The sequence below is a fragment of the Equus quagga genome, unplaced genomic scaffold (assembly GCF_021613505.1).
Source record: "Equus quagga isolate Etosha38 unplaced genomic scaffold, UCLA_HA_Equagga_1.0 268.1_RagTag, whole genome shotgun sequence".
NCBI classification, from domain to species: domain Eukaryota; kingdom Metazoa; phylum Chordata; class Mammalia; order Perissodactyla; family Equidae; genus Equus; species Equus quagga.
Window position 1 is genome coordinate 804,736 of NW_025799869.1, and position 12,422 is coordinate 817,157.

Genomic DNA, 12,422 nt, shown 5'->3' on the forward strand with positions numbered 1-12,422 from the left:
ATCTTAGGGACCTGTTGCAATGAGAGTGGCAAAATTAGCAATTAATCAAGGGATGGAGGTGAGTGCCTTAATCCTTGAGTTTGTTGTTGGAGCAGGTAGTGGAGATTTAATTTAAATGAGCAATGTTTAGATTTTACATTATTTTTTAATGTTCTAAAGTATACCTGTTTCAATGCTGCTGTTCCTGAAAGCTGTTGAGGCTCTTTTTAGCTACGTCACTGATTGCACTGTGCTTATAGCTGTTGTTGGTTCAGCATCCTAACCACAGAATTTTGTAATTTGACTGATGCCTTGCAGCTTATGACATGCCTGCTATTTTTCCCATTGCGTTAATAGATTTATTGGCTAGTAGTTCCTAGAAAACCAAAAGAACAGGGCATTCTGTGTATTCTCAGCACCAGTCAGTATTATATTATAAAAAAACATTCTGCGGAGAGCATCCTGGCTCAAAGCTGAGCCTAGCTCCCCCCACCTTTAACTCTCAATGGCCTTTCTGCAGGGAGACACACAAACAGGCAGGTCTGTAGAGTGTCCTGGGGTCACCCTGGGAGGTGGCTCCCAAGGAGTGGAGGCCCCAGAGCAGAGGAGAAGTAGGCAGGGCGAGGGGGCAGTGCAGGCACCCATTGGCATTGGGCTGCTAATTACAGCAGTTATATTTTGGTTAAATTATGGGAATTTTAAAGAAAGATACTTCTTCCTTGCAGACCCAGAGGCCTCTATATCTTCCTGGGCTTCATAGCAGTAAAAAGATTGAATTTGTTAGCAGTAAATGCAGTTTTAAAAATTTACCAAGTATTTGATTGTTTTTTAAAAATTGTATCATAAGAGTAACAGTACTGATAGCAAACCCCTTATATGACCCTTGGTGTGTGCCAGGCTGTACGTATATATCTTAGATGCTTTATGAAGGCTTCACCTACATCAGCTCATTCACTCCTCACAGTACCCCATTTGGTAGGCACTACAGACGGCTCCTTGTTCAGATGGACCTCTCTGAGGCACAGAGAGGTTAGGTAGCTTAGCCACGCTTCCAGATGGCGGAGTCTGAATTTGCCCAAGCGACCTGGTTCCACAGTGTCTTGTGCTGGTCACACTTCTGATTTGCTGGATTTTATCAAACAGTTCTGTTCTTTTGGAATAGGGTTATTAAATTTGAATTTATATTGAGTATACCATATTTTAAAAAGTAACTGGCTGAAAATGCATTGTGTGTTTATCCTCAGGTCGATTTAGTGACGGGGTTAGCCATAGAAGAAGCTTGTTATGCTCAGGTATGTAACACAGTCACAGGTTCAGTGAGGATGCCCCGTGCAAATTATGTTTACCTTCTGTGTAAGTCAAATGAATTCTGTATCACTGAGCAAGATTGCACTCATGCCTATTCCAAAATCATACAAAGGGGTTGAAATTAGTTGTTTTTGCTATTTGACTCTTAGCAGCTCTTGTGACTGCTTATGTTCCACATACTAATGACCGTCGTCTACATAATTTAGAAGACTCTTAGAATGATTAAGTTAGTGCATTTGTGCTGTACCTCTCTCTGACTCATGTAGTATTTTGTGGGTGAGGACTTAAACCCTCATTCCAGTGTAGAGAGGTGGGAGGAGGGCCATGATGAGCATACGCCTGCCGGGGAACTTCGGTGTTTGAGACAGATTGGCTTTTCCTGACCTTCTGAGCCTTCCCTCTTCACTAACTCCATTATACAGTTTTCTTTTTGGTGCCCAGATTAGTAGCGCTTTCCATAGAGGAACCAACCTTCCTTTTGATTTTTTTTCCTTGAAACATGGCATTTTGTTTTAGGGCATCTAAAGTAGCAACAGAATTGTGTTCTGCCCTTCTTGAGAGTTGGAAGCTGCGTCAGCTCCCGTTTATGCATGGCAGCTCCCATTTACGCGTGGCAGTGTCGTGACTTAGGAGTGATTACTCTGTGTTACTTAGATTACTCACAGTAACACTGTGTTACTCAGTGATTACTCTGTGTTAGAGTGTTACTCTGTGCCTGGTCTGTGTACATAAATCACCACCTGTCACTGATGAGCACATGCCATGAAGTAGATTACCCACCCCTTACCAATGCACAGCCTCAGAGCCCAAAGGAACATTTTAACAGTATATTTGGCCATAATCACACCTTATCGAATATAAAATAACAGAATTCATGCAGAGTATTCTGTCAGACCACAATGGAAATAAACTAAAAGTCAATAACAGAAAGATAGTTGGGAAACCCCACTTATTGATAGTGGGATTCAATCTTTTTAATGAAGGTTAACACACTTCTAAATAACGTGTTGAAGAAGAAGTCTCGAGAGGAATTTAAATATATTTTTAACTAAATCAAAATGAAAATATAACTTATCAAAATTTGTGAGTGTATCAAAAGCAATGCTTAGAAATTTATAGCATTGAATGCATATATTAGAAAAGAAGAAAGATCTGAAATCAATGTTTCCACCTTAGAAAGTAGACAAAGAGCAAATTAAATCCAAAGTAAGCAGAAAAAAGAAATAATAAACTTTAGAGCAGAAATCAATGAAATTGAAAATAGAAAAATATCAACAAAACCAGACTTTGGTTCTTTGTAAAAGATCTTTAAAATTGACAAACTTCAGGCCAGGCTAACCAAGGAAAAAAGACAAAAGATAACCAATATCAGAAATGCAAGAAGGGCCATCACTACTGATCCCATGGACATTGAAAGGATAATAAAGGAATACTGTGAACAACTCTATGCCCACAGATTTGATAACGTAGATGAAACGGACCAATTCCTTTAAAGACGCAATATACCAAACTCACACAAAGAGAAACAGATAATCTGAATAGTCCTATGTTTGTTAAAGAAGTTAAATCAGTAATTAATAAACTTCCAAAATAGGAAGCACCAGGCCCAGATGGTTTCACTAGTGAATTTACCAAACATTTAAGAAGAAATTATACCAATTCTCTACAATCTTTTCCAGAAGATAGAAGCAGAAGGAATGCTTCCATAACTCATTCTATGAGGCCTGACGCCAAATTACCCTAATACCAAAACCAGAGACCTTATGAGAAAGGACAACTATGGCTCATCATCTCTCATGAACATAGATGTAAAAGTCCTCAACAAAATATTAGCAAATCAAATCCAACAATGCATAAAAAGAATTACATGCCACCACCAAATGGTTTTTTTTCCCCCAGATAATGCAATGCTGGTTCAACACTCAAAAATCAGTTAATGTAATCCATCACAGCAGGCTAAATGAGAAAAACTATATGATCAAATCAGTAGATGCAGAAAAAGCATTTGACAAAATCCAACATACATTCATGATAAAAACTCTCAATAAACTATAATTAGATGGAATGTCCTCAACTTGATAAGAACTTCTACAGAAAACCTACAGCTAACATTATACTTAATGATCAGGAACAAGGCAAGGATGTTCCCTCTTATCACTGTTTTTCAATATCTACTAGAAGTCCTAGCTAATGGAATAAGACAAGAAAAAGAAATAAAAAGATACACAGATTGGAAAGAAAGAAATAAAACTATATGTTCGTAAATGATATGATTGTTAATGTAGAAAATCTCAATCAGCAACAAAAAAACACTATGACTAGTAAGCAATTAGAGCAAGATTATATATACAAAGTTAATATACAAAAGTCAATTGCTTCCCTATATACCAGCAATGAAGAATTGGAATTTGAAATTAAAAGCCCAGCATCATTTACATTAGCATAAAAAATTAAAATACTTAAGTATATACTAATGAAATGTATGTAAGATCTGTAGGAGGAAAACTCCAAAATTCTGGTGGAAGAAATCAAGATCTAAATAAATGGGGAGATATTCCATGTTCATGGATAGCAAGACTCAGTATTATTAAGATGTCAGTTCTTCTCAACTTGATCTGTAGATTCAATGCAATCCCAAAGAAAATCTCAGCCAGTTACTTTGTTTGTGTTGGCAAACTAATTCTAAAGTTTATATGGAAAGTCCAAAGACCCAGATTAGCCAACACAATATTAAAGAAGAGCAAAGTTGGAGGACTGACACTACCCAACTTCAAGACTTGCTGTAGAGTGACAGTAATCAAGACAGTGTGGTAATGGCTAAAGAATAGACACATAGATCAACTGAACAGAATAGGGAGCCCAGAAGTAGAGTGATACAAATGTAGTCAGCTGATCTTTGACAAAGGAGCAGAGGCAATTTAATGGAGAAAAGATAGTCTTGAAAACAAATAGTACTGAAGTGTCTGGACACTGAACTACCAAAAAAATAGAATCTAGACCCTGACCTCACACTCCTCACAAAAATTAACTCAAAATGGCTCATAGACCTAAAGTTAAAATGAAAAAGTATAGAACTTCTTGAAGATAACACAGAAAATCTAGGTGACCTTGGGTTTGGCAATGACCTTTTAGATATAACACCAAAAGAATAATCCATGAAAGAAAAAATTGATGTTTGACTTTATCAAAATTAACAACTTCTACTCTGCAAAAGACACTGTAAAGAGAATGAAAAGACAAGCCACAGACTGAGAAAAAAATCTTTACAAAACACCTGTCTGATAAAGAACTTGTATCCAAAAGATACAAGGAACTTTTAAAACTCAACAATAAGGAAATAACTCATTAAAAACTGGGTAAAAGATTTGAACAGACACCTCTCCAAAGTAGATGTACAGATGGCAAAAAGTGTAGGAAATAATACTCTACATCATATGTCATTAAGAAATGCAAATAAAAACGAGCCACAATTTTGCCATTTCTTTCAAAGCTAAGCATAGTCTGACGACATGATCCAGCAGTCTTGCTATTATGTATTTACTTAAATGAGTTGAAAACTTACGTTCACACAAAAACCTGCACATGGATGTTTACAGAGCTTTGTTCGTAATTGCCAAACTTGGAAGATTAGCCCTTAGCTAACTGCTGCCAATCCTCCTATTTTTGCTGAGGAGGCCTGGCCCTGAGCTAACATCCATGCCCACCTTCCTCTACTTTATACGTGGGACGCCTGCCACAGCATGCCTTGCCAAGCGGTGCCATGTCTGCACCCAGGATTGGAACCGGCGAACCCCAGGCCGCCAAAGCGGAACATGCTCACTTAACTGCTGCACCCCCTGGCTGGCCCCTCAATTTTTTTGTAAAGCTTAAATTGTCTAAACAATAAAGTCTCTTAATTTTTCTAAAGGATATTTGAAATGGTGCAAAAAATCTATTTGTAGTTGGAATGATAAATTTGGTCACAGAATTGTTCAAATGACTAGCAGATTTCAAAATTTTAGATTGTCTTCTAATTAGTTTTCTTAGATAAAACTTGCTAAACTTTTACGGTTGTTTTTACTTTATGGTATAGATAACATAGCATTTTGTTTCTCTTAGACTATCCCAACGAAAGACAGACTTGAAGGTCTTCTTGCTTTTAAAGAGAAAAGGCCTCCTCGCTATAAAGGAGAATAGAAGAAAAAGAAATCTTTAAAATGCCAGTGTAGTAAATGTACTTCTGGAAGTATCTTTCAGATCCACATATGCCTCAGCACCTGGAACCCCAGCAACCACAGCGAAGCGCTGCCTGCATCGTGACTGGGGCGTCAGCAGCGGACCATGTGTGTTCTTTGTTCAAATGTGTATCATGTCATGTCCATCCAGGCATGTAAGCCAGTAGTGTCTATATACTGTCCGAAACTCAGACTCAAAATTACGGATACATTTTTAAATATTTCCTGCATAAGAGGCTTTCTGTTCCTAATTTTTTAATGTGAATAATTTATAATATATTGCACACTCCAGGAAATAACATTGTATGTCTACTGTGCTGCAATACAAAAATAAAATTATTTCTATATACCAAAAATGTGAAGTTATACCAAATAAAGTTTCCAAGGGATTATACACACACACACGTACGTCTTAAACTGAAAAAGGAATTGGTGGATATTCTGAGTGAAAATGACCAAATATAAATAAAATCAGTGAAAAGCAAACTCGGACGTTTTTCTCCCACCGTGTTCTTTTGGAGTGACTTAAGTCGTTGCACGCTGGGTTCTGGGAGAAGCCCCCTGTCCGCGCTGGTTCTCTCCGTCAGGCGACTCCGCACAGTTAGTCCTGGAACGTGGTGTGTAACCCAGTCAGAGCCTGGGGCCAAAGGCCTGGTGAGGCCAGCCAGACGCCTGGAACTGTTGTCCCTCTAAGACCTCCTGGTCCCCTGGCCTCACCCAGAAAGAAAATGGTGCAGCCAAGGTTGGCCGTTGCAGCGGCTTGGGGTCACGGATTGAGGGAAATGGAGCTGGCTCTCACTTCCTTGCCCCAGCTGTCTGTCCCTGATTTCAGTAAAGAAAGCAGATGATCACAACTCCCCTCATCTCCTCTTCTCACGGAAACCTCAGGCCTTTCTGCCCCTGGCTGGGCGAAGCAACCTGGGATGGAGGCTCCGGGGCATGTCTGAGTTTACTCAGCCTGGCCTGGGCGGGGGCACAGATAGGAATTGTGTGGGGAAGGGGGAACGGTAGAATTCAGTGTGCAAAAGGGAGAACATTGCAGATCTCTAAACTAGCTTGAGGTAGCTTTATTTTGTATTCGTTATATCAAACCAGACCGCCTTCCAAGGCTGCATCCAGGACTGGGTCTGGCAGCGCTGGAGGAGCCCTGCTTTCCTGGGACGTGTGCCTCGTTATTTGCCAGCCCTGAAAGCACCCCACTGTCCCCCAAATGAACGCCACAGCTGTGCCTCCTTGCGGGAAGTCAGTCTGTTCCATGCCTTCCCGCACACAGACCACGTGGTGCCTGCCCTGCCCTTGGAAAGCGTGTAGACATTGAAGTTTTAAAATAGCTGGAACTTTTATTTATTTATTTTTATTGTTTACTTTTTTGGTGAGGAAGACTTGCTCTGAGCTAATATCTGTGACAGTCTTCCTCCATTTTATATGTTGGTCACCACCACAGCATCGCTTGATGAGCAGTGTGTAGGTCCGCACCCAGGATCTGAACCCACGAACCCGGACTGCCAAAGCAGAGTGCACCAGACTTAACCTCTACACCATGGGGCCGACCCCTGGGGCTTTCATTTTTTAATTTGGGAAATTGAGCTCTCAATCTCAATTCTAAAAACGTTGAAAGAGGCAAGCATACTCTTGCCATCCACTGATGTCCACCCTGCCGGCGGGCGGCTGTCCTCACCGTGTGTGTACTCACGCTAGGGTGACGCTGTGTCCTTTACTGCCTCGCTGCTGACACTGCAAATTCATGACGATTGCTGGGCTGATCATGTCATGTGAAAGAGGCTTAATACAATTCACGCTCGGCTCCCTGGTGACAATGTCTGGTGGTGTGTACACTGGCTTACTGATACACTTGTGCTGTTCATCTCCTGCAGGGTAGCTTGCCAGTACAGTGCTGCTCCCTGTTTTCATAGTCCTTTGAAGGTTTCAGCGTCATTTTCTCCTATCCATGACATGTTCAAATGCTAGTTCCATTTTAAGTGAGCAGGAAATAATTATGTTAACGGAGAAAAAATATTGGCGTGTGCTGAATGACTTGTCTCTCCCAACTTGGATCCTAGTCTCCTGCTGCTGGAGCACCATTCCATTTCTTAGCAAGTTCTGATGACGTCACTGGAGTCTATGTGAAAGCAAAGACGTCATCTGGTCAGGTGTCACAGACTTTCTATAGAATAGCGAGAGCCGTGTCTGCCCAGGGGTCTGTATAGGTGTTTGCCCTTCCCTGCCCTTTCTCTTCCGCAGAGCAGTCTTGCTGGGGGCCGGTCCCGAGGCCCTCCCCGGTCTGGGGCCAGCGGCTCGGTGCTGGGGGCCGTGCTCGGGGACGGGGCGAGCAGCTCCTTTTGTTTCCCCCCAGCACCTGGAACGGCCGCGTGTCCTTACACGAAACCGTGACACCACGTCAGGCCAACGCATGCTGGAAACGCAGTGGGTGTATCCCTGTGTTCAGAGGAGGTCGGAGGAGACTGAGCGGGAGGGACCGAGCCCGGTTCCAGTTGTGGGGCAGGCGTGGCGCTCTCAGAGCGGAGACCCCCTGGAGTGGCGGAGCGCTGGCTGCCCTGTGCCTGCTCTGCAAGGGCGCCCTCCAGGGCCGAAATGAGACTCCTGTCCTCGGACTCGTTTCTGTGATGTCAAGGATCATTTCAAGTTTGTGTTGTCTTCAATAAAAAATAGACCTGGTTTTCCTGTCAGTGTAGTCCTTTTATTTTCTCTTCTAGCTGTCAAACACTTGGCTTGTCACCAAGTGTTACTTTGCTGACGGACTTGGAAGAGCGCTCTGTACGGGCTACCACGGCGGGTGTCATGTCACGGGGCCGTGCTGACATCCCGACTCGCCGCTGGCTGGCCCTGCACCCTTCTCACGTGACCTCAGCTCCCTCTTTTGGTGATGGGCCTACAGTTGCTCTGATTGGGGGTCCAAAAAATCCTGGCTGGCACACGTTTTTTACTATTTAATTGTGCTGTTATTATTTGTCTACCCACCTAGTTAAATATTACGTAATGTTCGTGTCAGCATTTACTGGGCTTTATCAAAACAGCAATAGAAATTAGTGTCTTATATTAAAGAATAACTATGTGTGTGTCACAAAAGAAAAAATACAGTATTTTCAAGTTACGTGATTCGTAATATTTTGGTGAAATGCGAGCTTTTCTGCACAGATGAAAGGGGACAGCTTGTGATTGAGGGTATTTTGTGGGGTAGGGAGACCGAATCCTCTGCTCAAAACATCTATCTGGGTCACGGGCCCTAAAAACCCACTGTTGCCAACACCTTCCTCTGGGTTTTCTTGGTCCTTCTCTTTGGGAACTTTCCAAAATTCAGCCACCCCTTAGGGGGGTTGCCCTTGATCCTCAAACAGCTTGGTGTGCAATGTTTATTTTTCAGACTAGTTCTCAGGACAGTGTGAGAGAACTGGACACCTGGCAGGGCGAATAAAGGACGCCGAGGATGGACCAAGACGCACACCCCTGGCGTGGTCAGGGCCAGCCCTCGTGACGTGTCCACGCCCCCAAAGCTCAAAGGAGGCAAGGCGGGAAGATGGCCCTTCCTCGGGGAGCCTACAGTTCCCTGGGGGCAGCAAAGTGAGCTCATTGCCACCAGCATGTCGGTCATTTTCAAACACAGCACTGCGCTGGATGTTGTTTTCAAGGAGACGTTTTGACAAGATCACTGAAGATACTAATGGGAATAAGGTGAGAGAATTAGGGCTGGGAATTGTTGTGACCATGATGACTGCATTTATGAAGCCCCAGACGCCCTGGGTGTTTCCATGCACTATGGCATGTGCTCTTCATAGCACCCCCGGAAGGAGAGGCACCCATTGTGCCTGGGGTCCAGAGCAGGAGGCTGGAGCACAGCGAGATGGCAGGCAGGGGGTGGAGTCAGCCATTGAACCTGGGGCCGTTGATCTGTCACCACTGTTCACCATGAAAAGAGCCCAAGAACACAACCAAAGGCTCCTGACCATGGGTGTGTCAGCCTCTGCCCCGATGGGTTCAACAGTCTCCTCGGAACTTGGAAAGATACTGAAGGTGCTTATCCATCCAGTGATCTGACGACAGCGGCAGGAGTGTGACGGGGACAGCGATGCCCGCTCAGCTCCCTCGCCACCTGGCACTTTACCTGCTTGTTCGGACCCAGTACTCAAAACCGTCGCAAATGGGTTTGTCAATTTATAGTTCAAGAAACTGAGGTGGAGAGCTGCATTTGTGGCCGGTGTTATGCATTCAGAGCCCACACGTTGAATCACCAATCTGGACGATACAGAGCCAGTCTGAGTAGCTGAGAGCCATGCATCACATCCCTAAAACCAGGTGCCCGAGTGGACCCGAGGTTTGGAAGCGATCCCCGTCAAAAGGGAAGCAAGCGTGGGTCAAGAGCACCCCGTGACGAGTGTCTTGCTGTGTTCTGTGCTGGTCAGACTTGCCTGGAGTCTTGCATTCAGTTCTCAGCGTCGCCGTTGCAGGTGCTCATAGATTGACTCTGTGCTTTTCTGGGAAGCACACAGGAGTTCTTTGGCCAAGTCTCATCTCTTCTGAAACCAGCGATGAGACTTCTGGCGAAACCTCTCATCCCTCTGAGCCTGTTTCTTCATCTGGAAGGCAGTCAGTAGTCGTTCACGGTTGCTGCCAAGACAGACTGGATGTGTCCGTGCGAAAGGGCTTTGTCAGCAGTAAAGTCATCTGTAGATGTGGGGGCGATGTTTGTTTCAATTGTTTCGTGTTTCAGGAGAAACCTCTTGGCACAGGGCATTGGGTCTCACGACCGTGTCCAGTTCAGGAAATGTTCGCGAGCCTGGACATACTCCCTGGAGAAGGGAGGTCGGGGGCAGCTGGTAGCCGTCTTCAGTAGACCTGCCGTGCAAAACCGGGACCTTGGAGGCTGCCTTGGGCTGGAGGAAGCCCTCCAGGCCTGCCCCAAACACGTTCTGCTGTCCAAAGTCAGTAGGGGAAGCTGCCTCGACTTTCCCAGGTCCAAGAGCTGCTCCCTGCCACTGAGGCTGAAGCGGAAGGTGGGCGGTCAGGGGCGGGGCCGTGGGACTGCACCCGGGGAGCAGAGGACAGCTCTCCTAACGTGGCCGCGTTCCGTCCCATAGTCGTTCAGATTGTGCCCCTTCAGCTCCGACACAGGCTGAGCAGCTGTGAGATACGTGGCTGAAGATGCTGCTCACTGGTGGGTCGGGTCAGAAGAGGCACAGAGAACAGGTATCTGTCTGAGGTGGATCTGGTTAATAACTACTTTGGCCCTTGGGATAATCCATAGTTTAAGCAGTAGTTCTTTTAATATTTTAAGAAAAATTTTCCTCACGTCTGAATGCCATGTGTATAGTACCAATTTTGAGGGCTGGGGAGGGAGAATTGCCCTGAGAAAAGCAGCCCATTTTCTCATCACCCTTTTGGCTTTCACGTGACTTCCTGGCAGTCTCCCCTGTCGCAGGAGAAGCTGGAGGACTCCGGCCCCCATGGTGGGCCAGACCAGGAACAGAGTGGGCTTTCTGCACGAGCCATTCCCCGCATCTCCCTGCCAAGGTTCAGTCCTAATGCATCTCGAAAGACTGCCATGCAAAGTGTTCACACGCAGTCTCCCGTGGACCCATTTCACAGAGCGGCACATCACAACTTCTGAAGGAGCTAGTGGAACCACCACGGCATCGAGCTACAGCTTGGGGCCCATGTCCCTCGAGTGGCAATGTTCTCAGGCAGAGGGTTCAGAGGAATTTGAAGATGGGCAAGTGCACTTTCCTGACCTTTTGAAGATCCTCTGAGTCACTTTCACTCTGAGCCTCTGCTGGTGTTGAATGAATCCTCCGTGCAGTTTACAGAAAGGGAAGAGCCATCTGGCAGGCAGCGAAGTTCAGACTCCTCACGGCCTCTCCTGCGTTGAGTAACATGACTTGTGAGTTATCTATTAACAATTTTCTGAAACACACTTTTCTTGAAGCCTAGAACTTGCTCACAAGTGGCCAAAATTTGAGCGCTTTGAAAATATAAGAAATGTGCGCCATGCCATAAAACACAAGGAATGAGCCCACATCTGACATGGTGGAAAGAAATTCTAATTCTTGGAGCGATGTGATGGGTATAGTTAATCTTCATACCGCTTAGGGTCTGTCTTGGAGCTGGCAGAACACCAGCAGGGGTCTGCACATGTCACAGAAAGGTGCTCCCTTTGTCTCTGGTCCTCGTGGGGGTGTCTGTGTGACTCGTGACTGTCAAACTCCTCTTCTGAAACGACTGGCGGGTGTCCGTCCTGGCTCTTCCACGCGCTGGCACTCCCGAGTCCAGGGAGAGTGTGTGGTCTCCCCTGTGCTACGTGTGCACTGAAAACGTTTGCATCTGTAGATATGAAAATGTATGTTGAATTTCCTGAAAGACTCGACAGACCTGACATTTTTAATTATCTCCAGTTTCCCCCAGGAATAAGCTAGTCTTAGAAAGTGAGCATGAGGAGCAGTGTCGTGGTTAAGGGAACCGAGGACAGGAGCCAAGTCCTGGCCTGGGCCAGGCCCAGCTGCTCTTGCTCCATGACCCTTCAGCGCATGCAGAATGGAGGCTGCATCTGGAAGAAGAAAGACCCCATCTTGTCTGTCCATCAAACCTGAGGACAGAGATTCCCCAGGCTGCTGGCCCTGAAGAAGGTAACTTCAGGAGGCGTTTTCGGGCTCCATTCCATGACTTCAGAATCGATTCTGGGTTTAGAGCCCTGGAGTCAGTATTGAGGGAGGGAAAAAAAAAATTTTTTTGAGATATAACTAACATACCATAAAAGTTACCATTTAAAGTGTACAGCTCAGTGGTTTCAGTGTATTCACAGAGTTGTACAACCATGACCAGTCTAATTCCAGAACATTTCCAGCACCCCAAAAGGAGCCCTGTGCTTAGAAGCAGTGGCTCCCGATTGCCCCTCCCCCAGTCCCTGGCAAC

The 12,422-nt window shown here is 45.0% G+C and overlaps 1 protein-coding gene across 5 annotated transcripts in view; it reads left to right on the forward strand.

The window, feature by feature from the left end:
* The window catches only part of LOC124233862 (methylglutaconyl-CoA hydratase, mitochondrial), a 150,680-nt gene extending 144,741 nt beyond the window's left edge, over positions 1–5,939 (forward strand). Inside the window, exons 6-8 of one of the 5 annotated variants that reach the window (XM_046651122.1) lie at positions 8–58; positions 1,224–1,271; positions 5,386–5,939. In XM_046651122.1, coding sequence (XP_046507078.1) covers positions 8–58; positions 1,224–1,271; positions 5,386–5,463 — 177 coding nt within the window. In that variant the 3' untranslated portion in view covers positions 5,464–5,939. The remainder of the gene's footprint in view (positions 1–7; positions 59–1,223; positions 1,272–5,385) is intronic. The other 4 variants (XM_046651120.1, XM_046651123.1, XM_046651119.1 and 1 more) reach the window with 4 other exon arrangements.
* The last annotated feature ends 6,483 nt before the right edge of the window (positions 5,940–12,422 follow it).